The sequence below is a fragment of the Canis lupus genome, chromosome 17, assembly GCF_003254725.2.
Source record: "Canis lupus dingo isolate Sandy chromosome 17, ASM325472v2, whole genome shotgun sequence".
NCBI classification, from domain to species: domain Eukaryota; kingdom Metazoa; phylum Chordata; class Mammalia; order Carnivora; family Canidae; genus Canis; species Canis lupus.
In genome coordinates this window covers 56306466-56333999 of record NC_064259.1, presented here as the reverse complement: position 1 = coordinate 56333999, position 27534 = coordinate 56306466, and the positions used below count along the sequence as shown (strand labels likewise).

Below are 27534 nucleotides of genomic sequence, written 5' to 3'. Positions count from 1 at the left end.
TTCTGTCTTTATAGTCTAGCAGCAGGAGAGTCAATAGTTTATCACTGGTTCATTTCAATGTTCTAATGTAGTTTCAGTGTTCTTTCTTACATTTAATAGGAAAAAATTGAAAATCACTTCTACTATTTCTGATCTTATTAACAACATCTTAGTGCATTTCCTTCAAATCAATTTTTTAAGCTAATTATCTCTTATTTGCAATCCATGTACAAGGCTCTTGACTCCAAATTTTGCATGCATTATTATATTCTCTCTTCAAACAACTCCAGGAGTAGGCAATTTCTTTTAAAGGGGAAAAACTATCATAAGATGTTAAATGACTTGTCCAGGAACATGCACCTGGTATGTGGCAGAGCAGGAATCTGACCCTAGAACTGCCTGACATGAGTCCCGCTCTAACCACCATGGCTTCTCCTTCTGTGTGAGTGTAGGTTATATGTATTCCCCCCCTAAAATTATATCCTAGTGTTTTTGTCTTACATTTTTCTATATCATTAAATATTTATTATTTTTCTTGATTCCTTGTTTTCTGTGTAATACTGTATCTATTGAGTTTTCTTTCTTTTTATCTATTCCAATGATTCAGAAGGTGTGCTTTCTGTTTTTAATTCCAGTGGTGATCACTTTTAAACAAAGACCAGCCATTGAGGCTATTTATTCAGAGCTTGCTATCTCAAGGAAACCTCCACCATACCTTGCATTTCCCATGTCACAGAGACTTGAAGGCAGACAGAGACTTGAAGGCAGAGAGGCTTTGTAGTGATGAAAAGGAAGATTCAAGAGTGCTCTGATTTGAGGTTGTTGCCACAGGGAAGCTAGAGGCTGGCTAACTAGAAGCGGGCCTCTTCTGTGATTAGTTTGAGGAGTATGGTTGACATTCCCTGGTTGGTCCTGAGTTGGAGGAAGTGAGGACAAAGAGTCACGGCATTGGCACTCATGAATGGAGTCTTGAGCATTCTGGGCCAGTTGTTGCAGAAGTGGTAGTTGGCTTCCTGGGCTGGAGGCTCCAGAGGTTTGGATCAAGTTTTGTGGTCATATCTTATTTGGCCATTGTCTGCTTGTCTCTCACTTTGCAAAAATATTCGAGTCTTTTGTTAATCATTCTAGGTAAAAAATGATTATCACGTGGTACAAGGGGTTATCAATCATACTTTTAGACTCTCAGTCTTTAGACACACTCACAATCCTTTTTGATTCTGTTAGCTAACCTGGAATTTTCAACAGACTCTTGTTATAAATGGATCGATTTTAGATTACATTATTTTCTATTGCAGATTGTAACCTAAATTTAGACTTTATGTTTTTAGTGTTTACAGCAAGTCTTTATTCTTCTGCATCTCTGCTTTTGAGTTCTTAGAGCCTTAGATTTGATTCAGAATTTTTTCTAGTCCTTTGCATACCTGAGAATTTCTTTCTGTTCAACCTGCCTCATCTGTAAAAAAAGGATTAAGTACAATAATAATGCATAAAATATGCTTAGCAAAATGTATATCATGAGGAAAGTGTTCAAATGCTATTGGCCACTGGACTGTGCTCCTCATTTTGATTTTTTTTAAAGATTTATTTATTATTTATTTATTTATTTATTTATTTATTTATTTATGATGGACAGAGAGAGAGAGAGAGAGGCAGAGACACAGGAGGAGGGAGAAACAGGCTCCATGCCAGGAGCCCAATGTGGGACTCGATCCCGGGACTCCAGGATCGCGCCCTGGGCCAAAGGCAGGCGCCAAACTGCTGAGCCACCCAGGGATCCCCCATTTTGATTTTTTTAAAAGATTTTATTTATTCATGAGAGACACACAGAGAAAGGCAGAGACACAGGCAGAGGGAGAAGCAGGCTCCCTGCAGGGAGCCTGTTGTAGGACTCGATCCCAGGACCCCGGAATCACACCCTGAGCCAAAGGCAGATGCTCAGCCACTGAGCCACTGAGGTGTCCCTCATCATCATTTTTATATTTCACACAGAAAAAGACAGCTTGGCTAGGTTTTCAATACCTTTTTCTACCAACCCTTGTAAACATTGTTCCGTTTTAATTAACCTGATTTTTCTTATTTTTGCTTTTATTTTCTTACTGTGCATATAGGGCTTTTTCTTTAACGTTGTAATTCAGAGATTTCCCTGGGTCATGTTCTGTTGTGAGTCTAGTGTTTTCTCCTGAAATATGTTGTGCCTCTTCAGTGTATACACAGTGTATACACTCCATTTTGTTTACCTACTCATTTTTTTCAATTCCATTGAGTTCCCTTCATGTTTAGGTTGTTGCTTCTGTTCCACAGGCCTGCTGGCTTCCAGCAGAGGACAGGTCCTCCCACCTGACATTTGCTTGTTGCATTTCTCTCTTTTTTTCCCTTCCACCGGAGCTCTTGAAGAGCTTCAAGTTTCTCACCCACATCACTGATATGACCTGTCCCTTGGATTTCACTCCTTACTGCTCCTGATTCTTCTATTTTGTGTTTGGTTTTCTTTATTTCCTCGACTCACTTTCTTTTCATTTTATCAGTTTTCTGTCACCAACTATGTTTTTCTCCATTTTGTGGCTTCTTGCTTTTCTTTTGTGACAGCCATGCCTTTTTGAATCCTATTGAGGTAACCAAGCAATTTTCTTTAAAATACAAAACAAAACATTCAGGTTCCTGTAAAATGAACTTTTATAGGTGCCTGATCTTCCTCAGAGTCTAAAGGGTAAAGTTCCCCTTCCTTTGTTTCACAGTATTTTTTCATTGGCCCCATATTGGGCTCTTTTACCTGTTTGCTTGATTTTTTATGTTGGGTTTTTAAAATCCATATCGGAACAAGCAAACAGTTTTCAAATCATTATTCTGCCAGTAGACAGAATCTGCGAAATGCCTTTGTGTGCACCTTCTGTCTACTTAGATACTAGTTGAAGTCCCTGCCCAGAATCTACCAGGAGGGCAGAGTGGTGTGTCCAAGTGCAGGTACCAGTCAGCTAGGTTAGGACCACTGGTCTGAGGTATTTCTCCTGCTACCTGTCTGGCTCTCTCACTCTCAGAACAGAGGTATTACATGATAAAGAGCAGTCACCGGATTACCCTGCTCCCATGTCATCGTTGCATCCTGCTCAGGCCTTCACCTTCCACACTTTGCTTTTTCGTTTGACACCTATTCCTTGAGTGTCATCCGTCCCGAGCCAGAATATGTTCTGGGTCGTAGATAGGGTAGTGGACGAGACAAACAAGTCCCTGCTCTTACAGAGCTCTTGTTCCCATTCTTGTGAGGATGGTATGCCCCGTGACTAGCCCCTGCTGCTTCCAATGCCTGTGTAGCTACCTTCTGTTGCCAGGAACCAATGTCTAAAGAATCAGGCTGATGAAGAGAGAAGGATCAGTGTCACCTTGGCCACTTGGAGGGACCCTGGCTGCTGGGATGTGCCCTCATCTCCAGCTGGGATAGGTTTCCAGCAACAGGGGCACTTGCTCTAACTCCACAACACAAGAAGCTTAACCAGCGGTTCTTTTCATTCAGCTCTGCTGATCCTCACAGTTCACGAAAAGTTCTTCTCAAATTGTGTCTTCAGTTTTGACTCTTGCTTCTAGTTTTCAGTTGTTTATATTTTCTTTGTCTTCATGGGTATTTTAGTAAGAAATTGAGATAGATTATCTCGGATTACAGTTCCAACCCAGAATGTTGATTCTTCACTGTTGAGTTTGGGAGTAAATAGGGGATATCTAATTCCAATATTTAGCAGGAAAGCAGAGATACAGTCCCAACCCTTCAGAGAGTTAGCAGAGCTAGAGACAGAGCCTTAGGATCATCAGAGGGGAAGGGACATGTAGATCCCCATATGAAAGCTGATGAGCACTCCAGTGGTGGGAGAGAACCAGAGAGCCAATGTTTTTAGAAATATCGACATTTAGGGGACAGAGGGGGAAAAATAAGCCAACATATTGCTCTCTGTTGATTCTGTTTCTTTTTTACTCTCTTGTAAATTTACACATAAGTAAATAAATATTCATCAGTTCTTAATTTTCCACTTTGCCAAATAGATGATCGTGGGCTTCCCCCACCCCCCACAAACCGTTCCTTTTTGGGGCCAAGCTACAGAGAAGTTGGAATCAGAGTCAGGTAATGAGTGAACCTCTAGTTACATGGACATTGCATCTTATGCACCTTTTTTTTTTTTTTTTTGGCCTGAACTCACAACCCTGAGATCAAGACCTGAGCTGAGATCAAGAGTCAGATGCTTGGGGTACCCAGGTGGCTGTTGGTTAGGTCTCCATTCTTGGTTTCAGGTCAGGTCGTGAGGTCGAGCCCTGCCTTGGGCTCCTTGTTCAGTGGAGCGTCTGCTTAAAGATTCTCTCCTTTTGCCCATCTCCTGCTCATGCTCGTGTCCTTCTTACTCTCAAATGAATAAATAAATCTTAAAAAAAAAAAAAAAGATTGGATGCTTAACTGACTGGGCCACCCACGTGCCTTTTGAACACATTTCTGAAGTATAATATACCATTTTAGAATTATATTCCCTACATAGCTACCATAATTTGAAAGCTTACCAGATTTTAGATACCGTGCTAAGCACTATACATGAATTGTCTCATTTCATCTCCACAGCAACAATATGGGGTAAATACTCCCAATTTAATTTACCCAAAGTCACACAAAGCGAGAGTGGCAGAGTCAGGATTTAAAGCCTATCCCATGAACGGGAATAGAAGGGAAGGGAGAAGAAATGGGTAGGAAATATCAGAAAGGGAGACAGAACATGAAGACTCCTAACTCTGGAAAATGAACTAGGGGTGGTGGAAGGGGAGGAGGGCAGGGGGTGGGGGTGAATGGGTGACGGGCACTGAGGGGGGCACTTGACGGGATGAGCACTGGATGTTATTCTGTATGTTGGCAAATTGAACACCAATAAAAAATAAATTTATTATTAAAAAATAAAATAAAATATCATATGAGTTTAAAATACAAAAATAAATAAATAAATAAATAAATAAATAAATAAATAAATAAAGCCTATCCCCAAAGCCTGTGCTCTTAAATGAGTGCTATACTGCATCACTCTCTCTTTCTCTTTCTCTTTCTTTTTCTCTTTCTCTTTCTCTTTCTCTCTCTCTCTCACACACACACACACACAGCAGGGACATTACTAGTGTTCAGAGATTTTTTTTTTTTTAATAAATAAAATGTGTTACTTCCATGCAAAAGTGTCAAAGAGTTGCTTTCAAACCTATTGCTTACTCTAAACTTAAACATTTATCAGCATTTCTTTTGGAAATATAGTCAGAATTATTTTAGAACACAAATATTAGTTTCATTAGCTAATAATCATAACCTGCTTTTGACCAGAAAGTACCAAACATGCATTCACCAGATTCATCTCCACAGGATTTCTGGGTTATTGTAAAAAATATTTTTTTTTACTTGTTTCACTCGAGTCAAAATTTCCCCCTATATGATTATTCAAAAGAATCTGCAATAAAATCATATAAATTCCTTATGCTTCTGAAACTATAGGACAGGGATGTTCTTATGCAGCTATTAGAAAGTTCTATTAATGAAGACCACATAGAAACATGGGAAACATGTTAACGTAAAAGATGGTATGCATATTATACTGCATACATATTATACTGCAGTTAGTAAAAATATGCATCCACATAGACAAAACAAAGACTGGAAAGCACTTTGCAAAATTAAAAATAATTGCAAAATAATGAAGGATATTGCAAGGTTTTTCAAAATGTTCTGCAGTGTTTTACTATATTAAAATACCTAGTCTAGGGCAGCCCAGGTGGCTCAGAGGTTTAGCGCTGCCTTCAGCCCCGGGCAGATCCCAGAGATCCAGGATCGAGTCCCATGTCAGGCTCCCTGTATGGAGCCTGCTTCTCCCTCTGCCTGTGTCCCTGCCTCTCTCTCTCTCTCACTCTCTATCTGTCTCTCATGAATAGATAAATAAAATATTTTTAAAAAATAGCTAGTCTATATGTAGGCAGCTTTATTAAGTTGACCAGTAGCCTGCAGACAGTAATTCAGAGGGGAAATAAGATCTCCACTGTTTTTTTGAGAACCACTACTTAACCACTGGGGTAGAAGGTTTTCCTCTCTATAACAACAACAAAAAAATAATTGTCCTTTTCTGGGGCTGTTTTGAAAAGTTGTTATTTTTCCACTCACAATATACAACTATCTCTCTCCCCAGTAATAAAGTGTTTCTCTTCAAGACTTCTCTGCAGGGACTCCTGGGTGGCTCAGTGGTTGAGCATTTACCTTTGGCTCAGGGCATGATCCCCCAGTCCTGGGATCGAGTCCCGCATCAGGCTCCCTGCATGAAGCCTCCTTCTCCCTCTGCCTATGTCTCTGCCACTTTCTCTGTGTCTCTCATGAATAAATAAATAAAATCTTAAAAAAAAAAAAAAAAACAAGACTTCTCTGTAATGGTTAATTCTACCCTTGTTTGATATATCTCATAGTGATCCAACACTGCAACTTTTATATGTGGGATTAAAATAACTATAAATAAAGTTCCCATGTTCTGATGTTTTTGTCTCACATATTTATCTTTCAATAAAATATTATAGGAGAAAATTCAGGTCTCTTTGTTCTTTTTCCCTGACCTATTCCCTTCCCTCCTCTTCTGGAGGCAGCTACAATCATGGATTTGTGGAGGAGCTTCCAGTATGTTATGATATTTATATATGCAGCTGTAAACAATGTATTTTCATACATACTTTTCAGATTTATGTGGCAGTGTACTCTACATGCTTTCTACAACTTGGTTTTTTTCATTCAACATTTTTTTTGAGATCTGTCTACATTGTACCAATAGATATGTTCATTTCTTTTAAATTCCCTGCAGCATATTAATTGTGCTGTGATTGCCACGTACTAGAAGACAAAGGAGCATATTCCAGAAAGATCTTGTTACTCCCTGTATGACAGGGAGGAAAAAACTCTTGCCTGAAGAACTTTCTGCCATCTTTTATTTGAAGAGTGGGGTGGAATGGCTTTCAAGTGTGAGCACAAGCTCTGAAGTAAAAAGCATCTGGTCAAGGCTAGAATAATATGTACTGACTGGGTAAGGGGAATGAAGAGTGGTTTTAAAATACAATTATGCTTAGAGCATATGCTATTTAAGATACCATTCCTCCCTCCCAGCAAGATCCTGTCACATTGGTGTTGAAGGCTGTATTCCTCTGCTATGGAAGAAACAGAACTACAGTAGACAAATGTCTCTTTGGCATTTGTCTGATACATAGATAAAGACTTGGGTCTCAACATCCCCTCTGTAGTTGGTGAACATTTGTTGAACACCAACAATGAAATAGGCACAGGAAATGCAGCTGCTTGCAATATCATTTCAGTATAAGCAGGAGCCTTGCTGAGTTTTTCTGTCTTTTATTAAAGGTCCACACACGTTCCTGTCGGGGAGGATCAAGTCCAGCACATGGAGCTCGTTCAGGATCTAGCACAAGGGTTTAATAAGAAGTATGGAGAGGTCTTCCCCGTGCCCAGGTCCATTCTAAGTAAGTAACAAACATAGGACTCTTGAATCAGGCTAGGTTTCCCCAAGACAGGACTGGATAATGGACTGAGGCTTGGGATGTCCTTGGGACCAAACTTGGCTTTCTTGTGGACAGGCTTCAGAATCTGGAACTAGAATCTCTCATCTTTCTCTATAATGTGGGACAGGTAGACTTCGTTAGATTATTGAATAAAATGGCCAAAAAATTTGAAAAGTATGGGAAAGACTAAAAATGAAAAATAATCAAATTCATTAAGTTACATAATATATAAATTATATAATACTTTATATTGAAACATGGGAAAGACTAACAATGAAAAATAGTTGAATTCACTAAATTACATAATACCTATATATATACATATATATTTGGTAAATTATATAATATTGAAATGTATATAAGAGAAAGACTAAAAATGAATAATCATTTTCATTATAAATCATTATATATAATTTACCAATTATATATATGTAGCAAATTATGTTATACTTTATTTTGATTATATATTAATAAATTAATGTATGACTATTTCATGTTACATATTAATATATTAAGATATATAATACTTTATAATGGATTATATGTTCTCTCTATATATATATCCTTCCCTATTTTATGAACGGGAAAACTAAGACTTGGCAAGGCTAATTTTGCATCTAAGTCATATATCAAGTTAGTGGCAAAGCTCTTCTGATTCCAAAGCCAGTTGACCTTCACAAGAAAAGAAAACCATAAGAGAGAAAAACTGCTGAATAATGAGCTAGAAAAAACAAGAGGGAATTGATCATTCTCACACTCTTCCTTCTTAAATGCACAACGTTGATGGAATAGACAATCCCCCCACTGGATCTGAAACCTCACCAGCATCTATGAGGCTATACTAGTTTGGAATCTTCTTGAGGAAAGAATCTGTGCATCTGTATCAACATTTTGGTAGCAATGTAGATTTGTGGCAGGGGCAGAGATCACTGAGCCTAAGCCCTGTCCATCTTTAATAAGCTGACAGCATTTTATAGGAGTAGAACAGTATACTGGATCCAGTATAACTGATACTGGACCCAGTAGCGGTTCAGCAGCATAAGGCAAGTATAAATTTCTAAGCTATTCCAGTGGTTCACACAAACAAAAAATAGGCCTTCCTTGCATTGAAAATCAAGCCTCTTTTAGCAATAAGTAATATTTTACTGTTTTTGCCTATTAGTATTTTACCTATTTCAACTTGATATGTTTCTGCAATAGCCATAAAACAGGCAATTATTAATAACGCTGATTTATAAAGCACAGCTTAACATCTTGATTCTATCACAGCAATAACCAAGTCACTTCTGTGTGTGTGCATGTGCGTGTGAGTGTTACTGTATACTTATACAACTATGGATAAAGAAATGAAGGGATTGCCACAGATTGTTAAAATTTGTTAGGGGCAGGAAGAACAGTAGTTGTGGGCAGAGGGTGATTAGCTAATAGGGATGAGCAGAGAGGAAAGAGAGAGGAAGAGGAAAGAAATAGATCAGACTTTTTAAAAAGGCATGCATGGCTAATACAGTATGATTGATACAATTTCATTTGTGAAGATTATAAATTTTATATTCATATAAGCATTAAAAGATGCATGAAAATGTGATCAATCCAATGTTAACAGTTTTATTACATATTTCAGGTGATCTTTATTTTCATGCGTGTATATATATATATATATATATATATATATATATGGCTTGAATTTTTCACAGGGGGTATTTGCTATTTATATATATACTCAGATAAAAATAATAAAGTCATGTAGCAAGAAATAACAAGTGTTGGTGAGGATGTGGAGAGAAAGGAACCCTTGTGCCCTAATGGCGGGAATGCAAACTGGTGCAGCCATGGTGGAAAACAGTATGGAGGTTCCTCAAAAAATTAAAAATAGAAATATCATATGATTCAATAATTATACTCTTGGGTATTTATGCAAAGAAAACAAAAACACTAATTCAAAAAGATATATGCACCCCTGTGTTTACTGCAGCATTATTTATAATAGCCAAGACATGGAAGGAATCCAAATGCCCATCATTGGGTGATGCATAGGGAGATGTGGTATTTATATGTAATGGATGCTGCTCGACCATAAAAAAGGATGAAACTGTGTCATTTGAGACAATGTGGGTGGACCTAGAGGGTATCATGCTAAGTGAGATAAGTCAGACCGAGAAAGACAAATACCATACAATTTCATTCATAAATGGAATCTTAAAAAAAATGAATAAACAAAAAGCAACATCAGACTTATAAATACAGAGAACAAACTGATGGTTGCCAGAGGGAAAGAAAAAGGAGCTTGGCAAAATGGATGAAGGGAAGGGGGAAGTATGGACTTCCAGTTATGGAATGAAGAAGTCACAGAGAAGAAAGACACAGTATGAGGAATATAGTCAGATATGGCAGTAGTGTTGTAGGGGACAGATGGTAGTTACACACTTGTGAACATAGCATAATGTAAAAGTTTGCCAAATCACTGTGTTGAACACTGCTATTGGTGTAATACTTTGTGTCAGCCATACTCATTTATTTATTTTTTTTATATTTTATTTATTTATGATAGACATAGATAGAGAGGCAGAGACACAGGCAGAGGGAGAGACAGGCTCCATGCCGGGAGCCCGATATGGGACTCGATCCCAGGGCTCTAGGATCCCGCCCTGGGCCAAAGACAGGCGCTAAACTCCTGAGCCACCCAGGGATCCCTTTATTATTTATAATAATAAAGTCATGTGGTCCTCTTGACACTTTTTAAGATCTAGACCCTGACATTCCTGGTGTGATGTTTTCTTATTTTGTAATTGTCTTCTGGTTTGGGTTTTGGTGTGTGTATGTTGGCATCTTTCCCTAGCATCCATGAAGAAGGTGAAATCTCTCCGTGACCCTTCTGCCAAGATGTCAAAATCGGACCCTGATAAACTGGCCACCGTCAGGATAACAGACAGTCCAGAGGAGATCGTGCAGAAATTCCGCAAGGCTGTGACAGACTTCACATCAGAGGTGACCTACGAGCCAGCCCGGCGAGCCGGGGTCTCTAACCTGGTGGCCATTCACGCAGCAGTGGTCGGTGTCCCTGTGGAGGAAGCACTCCAGCACAGCGCAGGCCTGGACACTGCTCGCTACAAGCTGCTGGTGGCCGATGCCGTGATTCAGAAATTTGCTCCGATTAAGAGTGAAATTGAAAAACTTAAGACAGACAGGGGCCACTTAGAGAAGGTCTTACAGGTTGGGTCAGCAAAAGCTAGGGAATTAGCCCATCCTGTGTGCCAGGAGGTGAAGAAATTGGTGGGGCTTCTGTAGGAAGCAAGGCTTTTATGACTTATGGCCTGTGCACGCCAATAAAGGCAGCCTTCCTCACAAATGAAAAATGATGGCTTGGGGACATTTAATTTTGGTTCACCTGGCTTCATTTGAATATTGAATATTGGCTTCATTTGATAAATAAGGATTTGTAACCTTCAAATAGAGTGGTGTTCTAAATCCCATCAGCAAAATGCTGTGACCAAAAATAATAGAGAGAAGGCATGACTATCTGAATCCTCAATTATTTGAGGCACACTCCTTACCCTGAATTTAGGTATATGAATGTGATTGAGGTGAGCGGTAGTTCAAACTCTCCTGCTCCACTGACTGAGCCGGCCAGGTGCCCCTCTGTCCCAACCCTCTTAAAAAGTAAGACGGAGATTCTTAGACTTCTAATCCTTGGGATGCCATTTGGACCAATTTGTATTGAAATCAACTTATAAAAATAAGTTGATTATTATAGCTCCTTTGTCACTGAGATAGTACCTGCCTAAATGCATTTAAGCTGCTTTACTTGTTCCCAACAAGACCACACTGACTGTCCCAATAAGTATTGTTTTGTTCAATTCAGAAATACATGATATAGTCTTCTGAGACGGTTGATTATTTCAAATCGATTGACATGTTAGAACCCAGGTTCCTGGATTCTGTTTGCAGTAAGTACTTCTTTGCCTCTGCCTCTAGTTCAACATCACCAGCCCTTGGGAAATATATGAGGGGACTTTGCCATTTTCCACCCCTGCCCTGAGGAAAGCGAGGCTCAGGGTGTGCAGTATCACTCAGTAAGAAGCAAGTCCAAGATTAAAACTTTCACTCCTTAAAGAGCAGTGTCTTTTTCATCAGCACAGAACCGTAAAAGGCAATATGTATGAGACTCCAAACATTCTTATTTTGAAGGTGAATACTCGAAATATAAGACCTGTACTATGGACACTGTTTATATCAGTAACTCAACCAATAGCCGCCTGCTTTAAATACGGATTTCGCCAACCTTGGTCGTATTTGCTCCTTTAGGATCTCCAAGGCAGGTCCTAAGTTCTGTGTCCTATGCTTGAGGCAGAGACACTTCACAAAGTATATTTTACCAGCCTACAATAGTAGTGAGGCCTGACACATCAGATTTTCCTGATGAGTGGAAGCTTCTCACCTTCCCTCTACCTCAGCCTTTCTGAGTAATAACGAGTCACTCTCTAAAACCTAGCTTCTTTGCACTTCCTGAATATGGAAATGACAATCCTGACTTACCACACCAGGACCTGTTAGCAAGCTTGATTTTGTAAAAGAAGTTGCTTATAAGTTTTTGTTTTGTTTTGTTTTGTTTTGGTCAGTGGGTACCATGATCAACTTTTATACATAAGAGACTAGTATGTGGGGAAAATAATTTTTTAAAAAGATTTATTCATTTGTTTAAAGGAGAGAGAGCAGGGGGAGGGGTAGAAGGAGAGGGAGAAGGAGAGAATCTCAAGCAGGCTCCCTTCTGAGCACAGAGCCCCATGCAAGGCTCGATCCAACAACCCTGAGATCATGAGTCCTATGCTTAACTGACTGAGCCACCCAGGCATCCCACAAAGAATTTTTCTTCATGTATCTTTAGAGAAAAAAGCAGAGTAGTCCTTTTATCATAACAGATATAAATACACAAAACACTGCATCCCAGAATCCACTCCAGGTACAAATCCTTTTTTGGATCTTTTCTTGGAATGTGGTGTGTATAGTCCTAGGGCCTCTTTTGGCATATTTTCTCCAAGGCTTCTTTTTTTTTTTTTTTTTACTTTAAAAGGAACCATAGTAAGAAAACTGGAAAATGACAAAATTAAAGATGGATCTATCAAACCAATTGTTTGTGAGTGTTTTTTGTTGTTGTTTTGTTTTGTTTTTATCCACTTGTCACATCTGCCATCCATAGAACTAAAGGTACCATAGAAAGAATTCTGAGGAGAAAAACTAGGAGACTTGTGATGACTTCCAAAGAACAAAGCCCTCACATGTGAGGGTGGGCTTGAGACCATCCTGTTCATGTTATCTTTGCAAGTGACTTGAGGGCTCATCGAATGCAAAATCCACACCCATGATTGAGAGATGTGTCAGTGATCTCAGAAGTTGATAAATGAGCTAAAATAAGAACCTAGATGTCTTTTCACTCCTTTCCACCTACCATTTAAGGCCTCAGCACAATCTTTTCATCAAGATGAAGAATCAGACAGAAATCTAACTTGTGGCTCATCTCAAATGGTGATTTTATTTATTTATTTTGAGATTTATTTATTTATTCATGAGAGACACACAGAGAGAGGCAGAAGGAGAATCAGCCTCCCCATGGGGAGCCTGATGTGGGACTCCATCCTAGGACCCTGAGATCAAAACCTGAGCCAAAGACAGATGCTCAGCCACTGAGCCACCCAGGCGCCCCTCAAAAGGTGATTTTTTTTTTATTGGAGTTCAATTTGCCAACATATAGCATAACACCCAGTGCTCATCCCGTCAAGTGCCCCCCTCAGTGCCCGTCACCCAGCCACCCACACCCCCTGCCCACCTCCCCTTCCACCATCCCTAGTTCGTTTCCCAGAGTTAGGAGTCTCTCACGTTCTGTATCCCTTTCTGTTATTTCCCACTCATTTTTTCTCCTTTCCCCTTTATTCCCTTTCACTATTTTTTATATTCCCCAAATGAATGAGACCATATAATGTTTGTCCTTGTCCGATTGACTTATTTCACTCAGCATAATACCCTCCAGTTTGAAGCAAATGGTGGATATTTGTTGTTTCTAATGGCTGAGTAATATTCCATTTATACATAGACCACATCTTCTTTATCCATTCATCTTTTGATGGACACTGAGGCTTCTTCCACAGTTTGGCTGTCGTGGACATTGCTGCTAGAAACATCGGGGTGCGGTGTCCCAGTGTTTCATTGCATCTGTATCTTTGGGGTAAATCCCCAGCAGTGCAATTGCTGTGTCGTAGGGCAGGTCTATTTTTAACTCTTTGAGGAACCTCCACACAGTTTTCCAGAGTGGCTGCACCAGTTCACATTCCCACCAACAGTGTAAGAGGGTTCCCTTTTCTCCACATCCTCTCCAACATTTGTGGTTTCCTGCCTTGTTAATTCTCCCCATTCTCACTGGTGTGAGGTGGTATCTCATTGTGGTTAGGATTTGTATTTCCCTGATGGCAAGTGATGCAGAGCATTTTCTCATGTGTGTGTTGGCCATGTCTAGGTCTTCCTCTGTGAGATTTCTGTTCATGTCTTTTGCCCATTTCATGATTCGATTGTTAGTTTCTTTGGTGTTGAGTTTAATAAGTTCTTTATAGATTTTGGAAACTAGCCCTTTATCTGATACGTCATTTGCAAATATCTTCTCCCATTCTGCAGGTTGTCTTTTAGTTTTGTTGACTGTATCCTTTGCTGTGCAAAAGCTTCTTATCTTGATGAAGTCCCAATAGTTCATTTTTGCTCTTGTTTCTCTTGCCTTCGTAGATGTATCTTGCAAGAAGTTACTGTGGCCGAGTTCAAAAAGGGTGTTGTCTGTGTTCTCCTCTAGGATTTTGATGGGCTCTTGTCTCACATTAAGATCTTTCATCCGTTTTGAGTTTATCTTTGTGTATGGTGTAAGAGAATGGTCTAGTTTCATTCTTCTGCATGTGGATGTCCAATTTTCCCAGCACCATTTATTGAAGAGATTCTCTTTTTTCCAGTGGATAGTCTTTCCCCTTTGTCGAATATTAGTTTACCATAAAGTTGAGGGTCCACTTCTGGATTCTCTAGTCTGTTCCATTGATCTATGTGTCTGTTTTTGTGCCAGTACCACACTGTCTTGATGACCACAGCTCTGTAGTACAACCTGAAATCTGGCATTGTGATGCCCCTAGCTATGGTTTTCTTTTTTAATATTCCCCTGGGTATTCAGGGTCTTTCCTGATTCCACACAAATCTTAAGATGATTTGTTCCAACTCTCTGAAGAAAGTCCATGGTATTTTGATAGGGATTGTATTAAATGTGTAAATTGCCCTGGGTAGCATGGACATTTTCACAATATTAATTCTTCCAATCCATGAGCATGGGTATTTTTCCATCTCTTTGTGTCTTCCTCCATTTCTTTCAGAAGTGTTCTGTAGTTTTTAGGGTATAGATCCTTTACCTCCTTTACCTAGGTTGATTCCTAGGTATCTTATGCTTTTGGGTGCAATTGTAAATGGGATTGACTCCTTAATTTCTCTTTCTTCAGTCTCATTGTTAGTGTATAGAAATGCCACTGATTTCTGGGCATTGATTTTGTATCCTGCCACACTGCCGAATTGCTGTATGAGTTCTAGCAATCTTGGGGTGGAGTCTTTTGGGTTTTCTATGTACAGTATCATGTCATCTGCGAAGAGGGAGAGTTTGACTTCTTCTTTGCCAATTTGAATGCCTTTTATTTCTTTTTGTTGTCTGATTGCTGAGGCTAGGGCTTCTAGTACTGTGTTGAATAGCAGTGGTGAGAGTGGGCATCCCTGTCGTGTTCCTGATCTTAGGGGAAAGGCTCCCAGTGTTTCCCCATTGAGAATGATATTTGCTGTGGGCTTTTTGTAGATGGCTTTTAAGATGCTAAGGAATGTTCCCTCTATCCCTACACTCTGAAAAGGTGATTTTAATTGTCATTTTCCATGTGTTTTGTGGAGAGTTGAAATGATGAAAAATATTTCGCATGGCAGTAATACGGGCCAGGTAAGTTGGTGTTCTGCAGCTCTACTGACTGACAAACCCCATTTCAAACCTGCTATGACAGACTGTCACATGGAACATATGGGTGTATCTTGTCCTGCGTAGGTACCTCATGAATATTTATCAGATTAGTGCTGGAAAATGGGCTAGAGATGTCTATTAAAGTGTGGGTTGTTTTTCAGAAACCTTAAAGGTGCTAATCCTGAAACACAAAGTAACACTATTGAGTCATTACATGTGTCAGGTACCATACCAAGTGTCTTAGAACAGTGTTTTCCCCAGTGTAGTTCCCTGACCTGCAGCATGAGCACCACTGGGCAAATTCTCTGGCTCTCCCCCAGACCTACCTGATCAGAAATGTGGGGGATGAACCCAGCAATCTGTGTCTTAACAACCTTCAGGTGATTCTGATGCATAATAAACACGTATAGGTCAGGGCTCTCCATGGACAGTGCTTCAACTGGAGGGTTCATGAAGACGTTGAAAGGATTAGTTGAGAATGGCAGACCATGTAGTTCCCCAAACAATACTTCAATAATAAGAGCTAGCATGCACTTGCTCTACACAGAGCATTCTGTGTGTTTATATGCAATATCTCATTTAATACTTATATCAGGCTATAAAATAGGAACGATTAGTGCTACTTTTCAAGTAGGTAAACAAAGATTGAGCAGTTTGCATAAAGTCCCACATTGATTATTACTGTCTAGTATCTCCTAGTTAGGAAACCATTGATACTAGTGTGCCCAAGGGAATGGTCTGCCCCTTTTTGACTAGTCTAGATTCTTCTTGCAGCACTTGTGATCCCCTCCTGTGTGTCCCATGACCTTAGTCCTCACTTTTCCCTTCTTGGCTCCCTCCTTCCTACCTGAGCTGCTTGCTTCAGTACTGCAATTATTCCCCCAAAGTTATTCATTTGTACACATAGCACAGTCTAGTTTGCTGTCTCCTGCAGCCTTTATTCTCCTCCAGTTCATGCTGTCAAGTGCTGTGTGCCCGTTACTAGTTCAAGAGGGTGACTGTGCCATGTGGCAGTTCTTAGTCTCTTTCTCTTTAACATGACAACTCTGTTCTCTGCATTTTCCCTGTGTGACTAACATTCCCTTTTCACTCTGTCAACCAGGAGGGACTTTTGAAATTTCTTTGGCTTGGAAGAGACTATTCCTTCCTGAAATTGAGCTGAAAATAGATTGCCTATCACTTTCATGTCACTTTTCCAAGTACCCCCATAGGCAGAACAACCTGGAGGCTTTACTGTTCACCATTTAAGTTCTCATATGTTAACTTCCAATGATTCTGTTCTATTGGCCAGGCAGGAATTATGTTCTTTTTCTAGGAAGGAAACAGGTTCAGAGGGCTGGTGACTTATCCTCAAGTATCTAGTTCAGTATTGTGACAAATGTCTATGTCGGGCTTCTTTGGTGAAAGGTACAGAGGACACATGATTTGCCAATAGGTTAGAGGAGGACAGGCAGAGGTACTAGCTGGCAAATGCTAAGCATGGGAATGAAAGATTAACAAAGATGTTTAGGGAAAAAATAAAATAGATATATGATAGGAGAAGGGACTTTCCAGACAGAAACTAGGTCACAGAAACATGAAAGCATTAAGGGAAAAGCAGATCCACACAGTATGTGACAAAATGAGAATGGAAATACTAGGTTATACCATATGAAATTGCCAATATTTGATATTTTTTTGCCAAAAAACTGGCACTTCAGTGTGGATCAACCTAATTTATCGAATGAACAACACTTTGTCAAGCGCCTGTTTCAGAGGCACCATCAAAGCACCAAGAATTAGAAATGAAATGCAGTCTCAAGAAATGTCTCTTGGAGATGAACATGGAAAGCCAGTGGGAGGTAGAATAGGAACCACAACAAAAGTCTTCTGGGTCTTGTTCCTCTCTTGGACATATGCCATTGACTATGGCACTAGATCTTAATTATTTGAAATATGGCTTCTGAGTGTCATACTCAGTGGCTCTGAAAGGAACAGAATATTTAGTATTTTTAAAAAAAGATTGTATTTATTTATTCATGAGAGACACACAGAGAGAGGCAGAAACATAGGCAGAGGGAGAAGCAGGCTCCATGCAGGAGGCCCCATGCAGGACTCAATCCCAGGACCTCGGGATGACGCCTGAGCCAAAGGCAGACACTCAACCGCTGAGCCACCCAGGCATCCCGAATATTTAGTATTTGATATAACCATGTTGGCTCTATGGGATGCAAACTTTTTTTATGCCCCTCACATCCCTACCCACATACACACATGGTAAATCAGGCTGACACTCATCATTCTCTAAAAGTTTCTGTAAAGCACTTGATGTGACTTTAAATGACTCTATTTAGAATAAACTGATCTTATTTTACATAGTCATTGTCTTATCATATCTACCTTAATCCCTTTTTCAAATAAGATTTTATTATACAGGCTTCCTTGGAGGAAAGCCATGTCCCATCTTTTATCTGTGAATGCGGGATGAAAAAGTACATGTACCTGGCATTTACCCCCAGGTCACCCCACAGTAACCTGTCCACAGAAAACCCCACTGAAAGCAACTGTCACTTCAAATAAATAGATTATCCAGAGTTTCCTGAGTTTATAGCAGCCTCTCCCCCCCCAAAAAGAGGAACTCCTATAATAATTTTTTAAAAACCAAACATTGTGTGGCTAGTTCAGACATGACCAAGGGAACCAAACCTGGGATAAGGTGTTCCCACTTAGAACAAGACACCCAGTGAGCAAGAAGGGTGTTATTCATTAGCAGGATTCCAGAAGAAAGTCCTTATACTAAAAGGGGAGATGAGTCCTCATGGGAATTCAAAGTCGCAAACTTGTTTTATGATGGATTCCCCTCCTGGGAATTAGCAAATAGTGGGCTTTCTGAAGTTGCTAGTTCCTCCATTGTTTTTCCTGCATCAGCCACTATCATGACTTCCATGCCATTCTTGCACTTTCTATAGATTCATATTCTTTTGAGGGAAGCACATTATATTTGATGTACTGGTATATTGACATGACATGTCAAGGTAAACAGAAAAGTTTCTACCTTTTGATCCATTTAAATCCCAAAGTAACAGCCTCTGTATTAAGCATAAATGCTTCCCTACCTCCCATCTCCCACCCCCAGAAAAAAATATGTACAGATACACAAAGAACGCTTACTGTACCTATGATTCAGGTTTTTTATCACTTTATATGTGGATTTGCCATAAAGTTGTGGCAGAGACTCCTAACTGTGCCCCAGTATCTAGTCTCTCTTTCCTTTTTAGTAATGGAATCCTCTCCCTTAGTTGTAGCAGAGAACATGGTGCCAGGTAGGGACTACATTTGCCAGTCTACCCTTCCGCAAGCCATGGTTCTATAAGTTTGTTCTAGCCCCTGGGATAAAAGCAAAAGTGATGAGCAATTTCCAAGACATCTTTTTTAAAGGAAGTTGTTTCCCCTCTCTCTCTCTCTCTCTCTCACACACACACACACACACACACACACACACACACACACACCCTTACTGGAACAGTCTGTTGGACCCATTGATGGAATCCACAAGAGAAAGATGAGGGGAATTGACCCCTCAGCCTGGGTCTTGACTCAATAACCAGTGCTGCCTTTTTGCCTTGGATTTCCCCACCTAACTCCAGACTGTTATGTGAAAAATAAATTTTTATCATATTTAAGCCACTTTATCTTGAGATCTCTTTGTTATATAGTACCTTAGCTATTACCCCAGCTAATACACTAATCTTGGTAGACTCTTTGTCTAATGTCTTCTTTCCAGTTGAGTTACCTCAATTTAATCCGACCAACATTTTGTGAGAGCCTTCTATATGGTGAGGCAGTGTTTTTCAAAGTATGGTTCCCAAACCAGGGGTATCCATCCTCACCTGAGAACTTGTTAGATATGCAAATCCACAAACTCTACCCTAGATTTACTGAATGAGAAACTCTGGGGTAGGACTCAGCAATTGGTTTTAACAAGCCCTTCAGGTGATCTGGATGCGCATTACTGTTTGAGAACCACTGTACTGGGGGATTTAAAAAAAAAAAGGAATAAAAACTGGGCTCTGTCAAGAAATTTACATTTGTGAGGAAAAAGTGCAAATTGATAATCAGTCATAAAAACACATTGTTGCTTTGCTATTTTCCTGTCTGCTCCTCTTTTTCATCAGATTAACTCAAGATAATTTAGCTCAGATTGTTTTCATTTACATATGTGATTGTTTATAGACAGCCTAAAAATATAGGTCATGTGGGCCTATGCAAATCCTAAAGGGGGAAATAACTAAAGTTGCTTTCGTAATAGGCTACACAGAGATTTGATTGTCAATATTAGAATTGATGAGGATCTCCTAAAGCCAAGAAAGACAAATGAGAAGAGGGAGTTATTTTACAGTGTGGGTAGTAAAAGTATAGTACTTATTACCCTATAAAGGATTATATGGTCTAAAAATAAAAAGAGTTGAGCATGGATTAAATTCACAGGTGAGAAAGTCATAAAGTTCTATTAAGCACAAGTTAGAAATGTTCAAATTATTTGGAAAGTATCTGACATTGTATCATAAAGGAAAGTACTATCTTTGCTCTCGTCACCCTTATAATCTTCAGTGTTCAGAATTCTAGGCTAGCCTGGACTAGACCAATGTGGTATTGGTGATGGGCTAGAAAGGAGAATGCCTGAGAATAAAGACTCTTGGAGTGTGTTTTGTATAAAATCTGTAAACCTTCCGATTTAATGGGTGATAAAGGTAGAGGAAATAAAGGAGACAATGGATGCAACTCATAGAAGAATTTGTTGTCATTTCAGATTAAAACTAGTTTGCCAATATTCCTGTTAACAAGAGAAGAGACAATCCGAATCATTGAAATCTGTGGATAATCCAAAAGCTACATAAAATATTACTAAACACAGCAAACTGGTCTTATGTCTTTGGCATAGGAGCTAAGCACGTTAGATAGTGCTTGCTAATGTATAAAATATATTAGTACATCCCCAAACTGCCAAACTTAGAAATGCTACACTCTTTGTGATAGTGAAGAGGTAGCAATTAGTGTTGCTCAAAGTTCTGTGAATCCTTAGAAGAAAAGGTTTAATTTTTCCACCCACTATTAGGAACAAAGTCATTTGCTGCTAGAAATCACTTTAGTCCTGGCTTATATGTTTTTAAAATCTTGCAGTGTCTTGAAACTACCATCCAGTTTGGAAAGATATAACCAACTTATTTCCTTCTTTCCTTCCTTTTCCCTTTAAGGACATTTCAATCCAACCTCTTCCCCAAAATACTGTCACTCAGGATTTCTGTTCCAAATAATTTGGAATCAAAAGCATTCAGCAGTCTGGAGGCAAGTGAGCTTTTTATTGTAATTTTATTGGGAGCAAATTGAACTGTGTGGCCAGGCTAGAGAGGGACTTTCTGTGAGGCTCCAGCACACCCCACCATTGCACCCCAGCAAGGATTCATGTTACAAGAATTACATCATTGTGATTTGCTTATGTTGGCTGACCAGGCCTAACAGGCCCCTGGGTGTTGCAGGCAGGTTAACTCCTGTCAATCTTCATGAACCTTCCATAAGAGAGCTTACGTGGCCCCCAGAAGTCTCTGTCTTTCTCCTTGTGACTTTCTAATCTTTTACTAATTTGACACATGAAGAAATATTTGGCAAACTATAACAATGTTGCATCTTCATGAACCTGTATGATGCATAAGAATTGTTATCCTCGGGCAGCTTGGGTGGCTGGTGGTATAGCGTTACCTTCAGCCCAGGGCCTGATCCTGGAGACCCAGGATCGAGTCCCACATCAGGCTCCATGCATGGAGCCTGCTTCTCTCTGCCTGTGTCTCTGCCTCTCTCTCTGTGTCTCTCATGAATAAATAAGTAAAATCTTAAAAAAAAAAAAAATAAAATAAAAGGATTGTTATCCTCATTCTACAGTTAAGTATTCTGGCACTAATTAACCTATTTCTTGCACGTGAAATTTACATCATAAATTATTAATCATTTATTGTATATGTACTTGTTTTGTAAGTGCCTTTGAGGGTATTGCAAACTCAACTGGCTTCACAAGACCGATAACTATGTGAATTCATTGAATAACTTAACAAATATTTATTCAGCACTTATTATGTGCCAGGCACTGCTCTAGACATCAGGGATACAGTAGTGAACAGAGTAGACAAAAATCCCTGCCCTCAGAGAATTGATATTGTAGTAGAGAGAGACAGATAATAAATGATCAAGGAAAGTAAATGGTAGGTCATAAGGTGATGAATGATGTATAAATATAAAGAAAATGGGGATGGAGTGTGATGTGGGCTGAGCTGTGGCTCCCCCCACCCACTCACTCTCTAAAATTCATATGTTGGGGCAGCCCCGGTGGCTCAGCGGTTTAGTGCCGCCTTCGGCCCAGGGTGTGATCCTGGAGACCCGGGATCAAGTCCCATGTCGGGCTTCCTGCATGGAGCCTGCGTCTCCCTCTGCCTGTGTCTCTGCTTTTCTCTCCTCTCTGTGTATTCTCATGAATAAATAAATAAAATTTAAAAAAAATAAAATTCATATGTTGAAGTCCTAATGCCTAGCAACTAGGAATGTGCCTTTATTGGGAGATAGGGCCTTTAAGAAGGTAATTAAGTTAAAATGAGGTTGCTAGAGTGGGCCCTAGTCCAATCTGACTGGTGTCTTTATAAGAAGAGATTAGCACACAGAGAAAGACATCAGAGGTGTTCTTGCACAGAGAAAAGGCCATATGAGGACATAACAAGAAGGTGGCCATCCGCAGGCCAAGGAAAGAGGCCTCAGAAGAAACCGAACAGGCTGACACCTTGATCTGAAACTTCCAGCCTCCATGAATTTTGCTGTTTAACAGTCAGTGGCATCTTGTTATGGCAGCCCTACCAAACTAATACAGAGTACTTGTTTTAAATAGAGTTATAAAGGACGGTTTTGCTGAGGTTAAATTTAAACAGAAGGCTGAATAAGGTGAGGAAGACAGCAATGTAAAACCTGGGGTGAGACTAGTCCAGAGAGGACACCAAATGCAAAAGCAGGAGTGTGAGTGACTTATTTAAAAAGTAGCAAGGAAACCATTGTGGGTATAGTCAGGTGCATGAGAAGGAGAGTGGTAGATGAGGATTTAACTATAGTGCAGCCAGGGACTTTGTTTTTTGTTTTTGTTTTTTGGGTTTTTTTTTAAGATTTTATTTATTTATTCATGAGAGATACAGAGAAAGAGAGGCAGAGACATAGGCAGAGGGAGAAGCAGGCTCCCCTCCAGGAGCCCGATCTGGGACTCCATCCCCAAATTGGGATCACGCCCTGAGCCAAATGCAGACACTCAACCACGAGCCATCCAGGCGTCCCCCATTGTAGGATTTTGGCTCTTACTTTAGGGCACTGGAATTGAAAGGCCATTTTAGGCCTAAGTTAGAAAAGGTTCATGCTGGCTATTATGTTGGGAAATAGCTTATAGAGGTCAGAGCTGGGTGTGGGAAGACCAGGTAGAGGGCTATTTTAATCATCAATATAAGGGGGAAGCCTTGGAGTAGGATCATAGTGATGGAAGTGGTAGGACTTGGTCAAATTTCGGATACATTTGTGAAAGGAGAGCTAACAGGGTTTGTTGATAGATTGGTTGTGATATTAGAAAAAGAAGTCAAGGGTATCTTTAAGATTTTTGATCTGAGAAGATAGAAGCATGGAGTAGCTGTTTACTGGAATGGGAAAGACTGTAGGGAAAGCAAATTTGGAAAGATCAGGAGTTTAGTTTTGACATGTGGAGATGTTTAGTAGGAAGTTGGATATTTAAAATTAGAGGTCAGGGAGAGGTCCAGTCTAGAGATATTAATTTGAGAGTCATCAAGATAGAGACAGCATTTAAAGCTAGGAGTCTTGAAGAAATCTCTGCATGTGTGTGGACAGAGAAAAGAGGAGGTCCAAGGACTGATCCTATTTCAAGGTAGAAGGAAATGAGAAAATATGCAGCAAGGAGCCTGAGACAGAAGAAAAACCAGAAAAGAGTATTGCCCTGGAAGACAAGTGAAAAAGCTGTTTTCCAGAAGAGGACTAATCTATGTCAAGTAAAGTGAAAGCTGAAAAGGACCATTGGATTTAGCAATGTGGGGGTCATTGGTGACCTTGATCAAAGCAGTTTGGGTGGATGGAGGGGTCAAAAGTTGAATACGTCAAGAGGAAATGGGAAAAAGGAAATGAGAGACAGTGACCTTGACAACCCTTGGGGGAGTAATGCTATAAAGGGAAGCAGAGAAATGGGACAGGAGGATAGTGATATGGAGTGAAGAGACCGGGTAGAGGGGCTGGGTGGGGGTGTGTGTGTGGATATAATTGCATGTTTGTATGCTGATGAGAATGATCCAGTAGAGAATGAAGATTTGGTGATGCAGGAGTGAGAGGACAATTCCTTCAGGAACGTCCTTGAGTGAGTGAGTAAGTGAGAAGGGATGGGATCCAGAGCACATGTGAACAGGCTGGAGTTAGATGGGAAAGCACAGAAGGGGAGGAAGGGTAGATGGACACAGATGCAGATGGATTTTTACATGTGGTAGAAAAGCAGATAGTAGAAAGTCTCTTCATTAACTTAATTTTCTTAGTGAAATAAGAATCAAGGTCTACAGTAGAGAATTAAGATAAGAAGGACATGTTGGAGGTTTGTGGAGGAGGGGACAATTGTAGGGAACAGGTAAGGGAATGTACCAGGGAAATGTAATGGAACCAGCAGGCAGCATTTATGGGCTCTCTTGAGGCTAGGAAACATGAATTTATGAGAGCAGTCAAGGCAGTTGATTATTTTGCTCCAGCCACATTGCACTTTGTGACTATAGGCAAAGTACAGGAAAGTTGGATTTTCTTTATATATTTTTAACTTAAATTCAATTTAATTAATAGATACTATATTATTAGTTTCGGAGGTAGAATTCAGTGATTCATCAGTTGCATACAACACCCAGGGCTCATTACATCACATGCCCTCCTTAATGCCCATCACCCACTTATCCCATCCCTTCACCCATCTCCCCTCCAGTGACCCTTAATTTATTCCCTATAGTTAAGAGCTGGATTTGAGCTAGAGTTGGGCTTTGCTAGGTAATTGCAGCAAAAGGTCAAAGTGGCACATGATCTAAGTGGGTTTAACAATGGGCCATGGATCCAAACCAAGTAAGGGGGAATTGAGGATGTGAGAGGTGTGGAAATAGTGAAAAGATAGCAAGATTAGTTGATTGAAGGTCCCAGGGGTGTCCAAGAATTGGAGGAGTGAGCTGGAAAGACAGGAGATGTTAGTCTGAGAATTCAAGCTTATGGGTAGGTAATTCTTAGTATTTATAAAGTGTGAGGGATGGCCTGAGGAATGATTGTATATATAGGGTGGAAAAGATGATCTCTGGAGAAGAGGAAGTCAAAGAAGCCAAGGTATCATAAAGATCATTTGCTTCAATATGCAAACACAAAGACTGTGCCCAGAGAGGCCCTGGAGACAGTGAGAGAGGGCCAGGAATAAAATCTTTAAAAATTGAATGGGAGTGGTCTTGGGAATCTGTAGGCTGATGGCACAAGTTCCCATGCCAGGCAGGGTTTTAGGGAGAAATGAGGGATAATGGTCTGCAAATAACAATGAGGGGCACAGGGGACACTTCCTTCACTTCCAGCTGCCAGTATTATATATAGCCTGGAGCACAAGATCCCCCACATTTTCAGCACCCTCTAGTAGCAGGCTTGGGCTTGGTAGTGACCACGGGTAGTGAGCAAGGTAGTTTGTCCTTGGTTGCACTTTGGAAGATTATAGGGCAGGGAGGGCATTGAGAAGCATGTGCTTGGCCACTGGGTTGTTATTTCTTAATCTATAGATGATCCATTATCAGTTATGCCATCAGCAAATGTTATAATTTCACTGTTTGGCTCTGCTAGTCTGGTTCTTTGTCTAAAGCATTTGTTTTTATTGTTTTGTAGATTTTGTTAAGAGGGGTTGGAAAAGTGAGGGGCCTGACAGCTAAATTAGTCCAATTCCTCTAAGACATTTGCTTATTCTTTTCTTTCTTTCTTTCTTTTTTTTTTTTAGAGGGGAGGAGGGGTAGTGTGGTTAGGGGGAGACGGAGAGGGAGAGAGAGAATCTTAAGTGGGTGGGCATGGAGCCCTATGCGGGACTCAATCTCACAACCCTGAGATCATGATCTGAGCTACTTAACTGACTGAGCCACCTCTGAGACCCTTTTACAATATCTCAGATACTTCTGCACAGGGAGGCTTCCCTAAAATAAGATCTCTCTTGAATAAAGAGACCCAGAGTACCTGGGACTCTCCAGGCAGGCACATCCTCTCTAGGAATCTGCTCTGATTTCCTGGGGCTGCTTTGTTCTGGAGCTCTGCAGCCCCTGGATGTTGGTGGGACTGACCCACAGTTGCTATAGGCCACTGCTTTGGTTGCTGTGTGTTCTCTCCCAGGGACACCATTTAGGTGACATACTTTCTCTAGGCAAAGATGTTGCTTTGCACCTGACACTCCTAGTTTTTAGAGTTACTTCTTCTGTATGAGCAGCTTTGGTTTCTATGGTTTCTAGACTATAATCCGGCTAGGAGGAAGAGTATGGAGTAAATGATGATGCAGTCTTTTATGTGGCTGGTAAGCTGTTCTTAAAGACATTTCCAAAAAAGGCATTCCAAAAATGTGTTGAACAATGATTTGAATAAGATAGAGAATCCCACGGTATCTTCTTTGAAGGACAACTCCAATTTGAATAAATAAATTCTGGTGTTTAAAATATGTATCAGCCCCATTGCCTTCTAGTCAGCTTTCCATCCTTTAATCCTAAAAAAAAGAAAAGAAAAGAAAAAGACTGATGGAAGGGAAGAGCCCTGCCATAGTGACAGTTGCTATTCACCATTATGGGATATATGGCTGAGATGGGAACTATTTCTGATTTGGTGGAGTTAGGATCATACTCAACACTGTTCACTTTCTAATCTAGCCAATATCCAATTCAAATATTTGAGAGTTTTGAACATCCTAACACAGAAACATAGTGAAGAATCAAAGGAGGAGCTATTTATTATTAGGAAGGCCAGTATTTAAATGTCTTAATGAGATGGCTCCTTAAGAAAGCAGAAAGTTTTTCTATTTGGAAAGTCATAAGGAATAACCAACAACTTGATCTTGAGTGCCTATGTCTTCCATGGAGAAATTTTATTTATTTATTTATTTATTTTAATTTATTTTTGTTTATTTATGATAGTCATACAGAGAGAGAGAGAGGCAGAGACACAGGCAGAGGGAGAAGCAGGCTCCATGCACCGGGAGCCCGACGTGGGATTCGATCCCGGGTCTCCAGGATCGCGCCCTGGGCCAAAGGCAGGCGCCAAACCGCTGCGCCACCCAGGGATCCCTCCATGGAGAAATTTTAAATGAAAAATACAAAAAGAGGTGGAAGACAGCTCCTTGAAAGTGGGTTTTTTTTCTTTTTTTTTTTTTAATGACATAGTCTGACACAGCACATAAGCCTCTGTGATACTTTGGCTCCCTTGGGAAAATCCAATTGATTGGCACACCTTTTCCAAAAATAAAACCTCCCTTGAGGATATATTAAGCATGGCTCTTTCCCAGTTCCCTTTTGCCAGACGGCACATATTTATAGAAAAGTCTATCAAGGAAGTACTTGGAATAGGACCAAATCGACTAATGCCCAAGTGGATACACCTTTGGGGCAATCCCATTAGTACTCACACAAACCCACTGAGTTAGCGAGTTATCACAGCTTACAATGGAGCAGCTTAAGAAAGCTATGGCTGGGGAAATGGGGGCAATAACACGGAAGAGTCATCTTCAGCTTAACTCCTCCCCTTCTCTATGTTTCATAGCCTAATATGAGGAGACAAGGGAGGAGAGGATGTTGGTTCTTGAAAGAATTGGGACAGGAGGAAATCTGACCTGACTGAAGGAGAAATCTGAACAGAAACTGTCCTACCCCTGGACTACTATATATTGATTGATATGTTGTCCCTCAGGATAC

At 40.2% G+C, this 27534-nt stretch overlaps 1 protein-coding gene across 4 annotated transcripts in view; it reads left to right on the top strand.

The window, feature by feature from the left end:
• The window catches only part of WARS2 (tryptophanyl tRNA synthetase 2, mitochondrial), a 94596-nt gene extending 81944 nt beyond the window's left edge, over positions 1–12652 (top strand). For all 4 annotated transcript variants that reach the window (XM_025453372.3, XM_035700565.2, XM_035700566.2 and 1 more), the window contains 2 exons: positions 7370–7488; positions 10364–12652. In XM_025453372.3, the coding sequence (XP_025309157.1) occupies positions 7370–7488; positions 10364–10812 (568 nt within the window). In that variant the 3' untranslated portion in view covers positions 10813–12652. The remainder of the gene's footprint in view (positions 1–7369; positions 7489–10363) is intronic.
• Positions 12653–27534: the final 14882 nt, after the last annotated feature.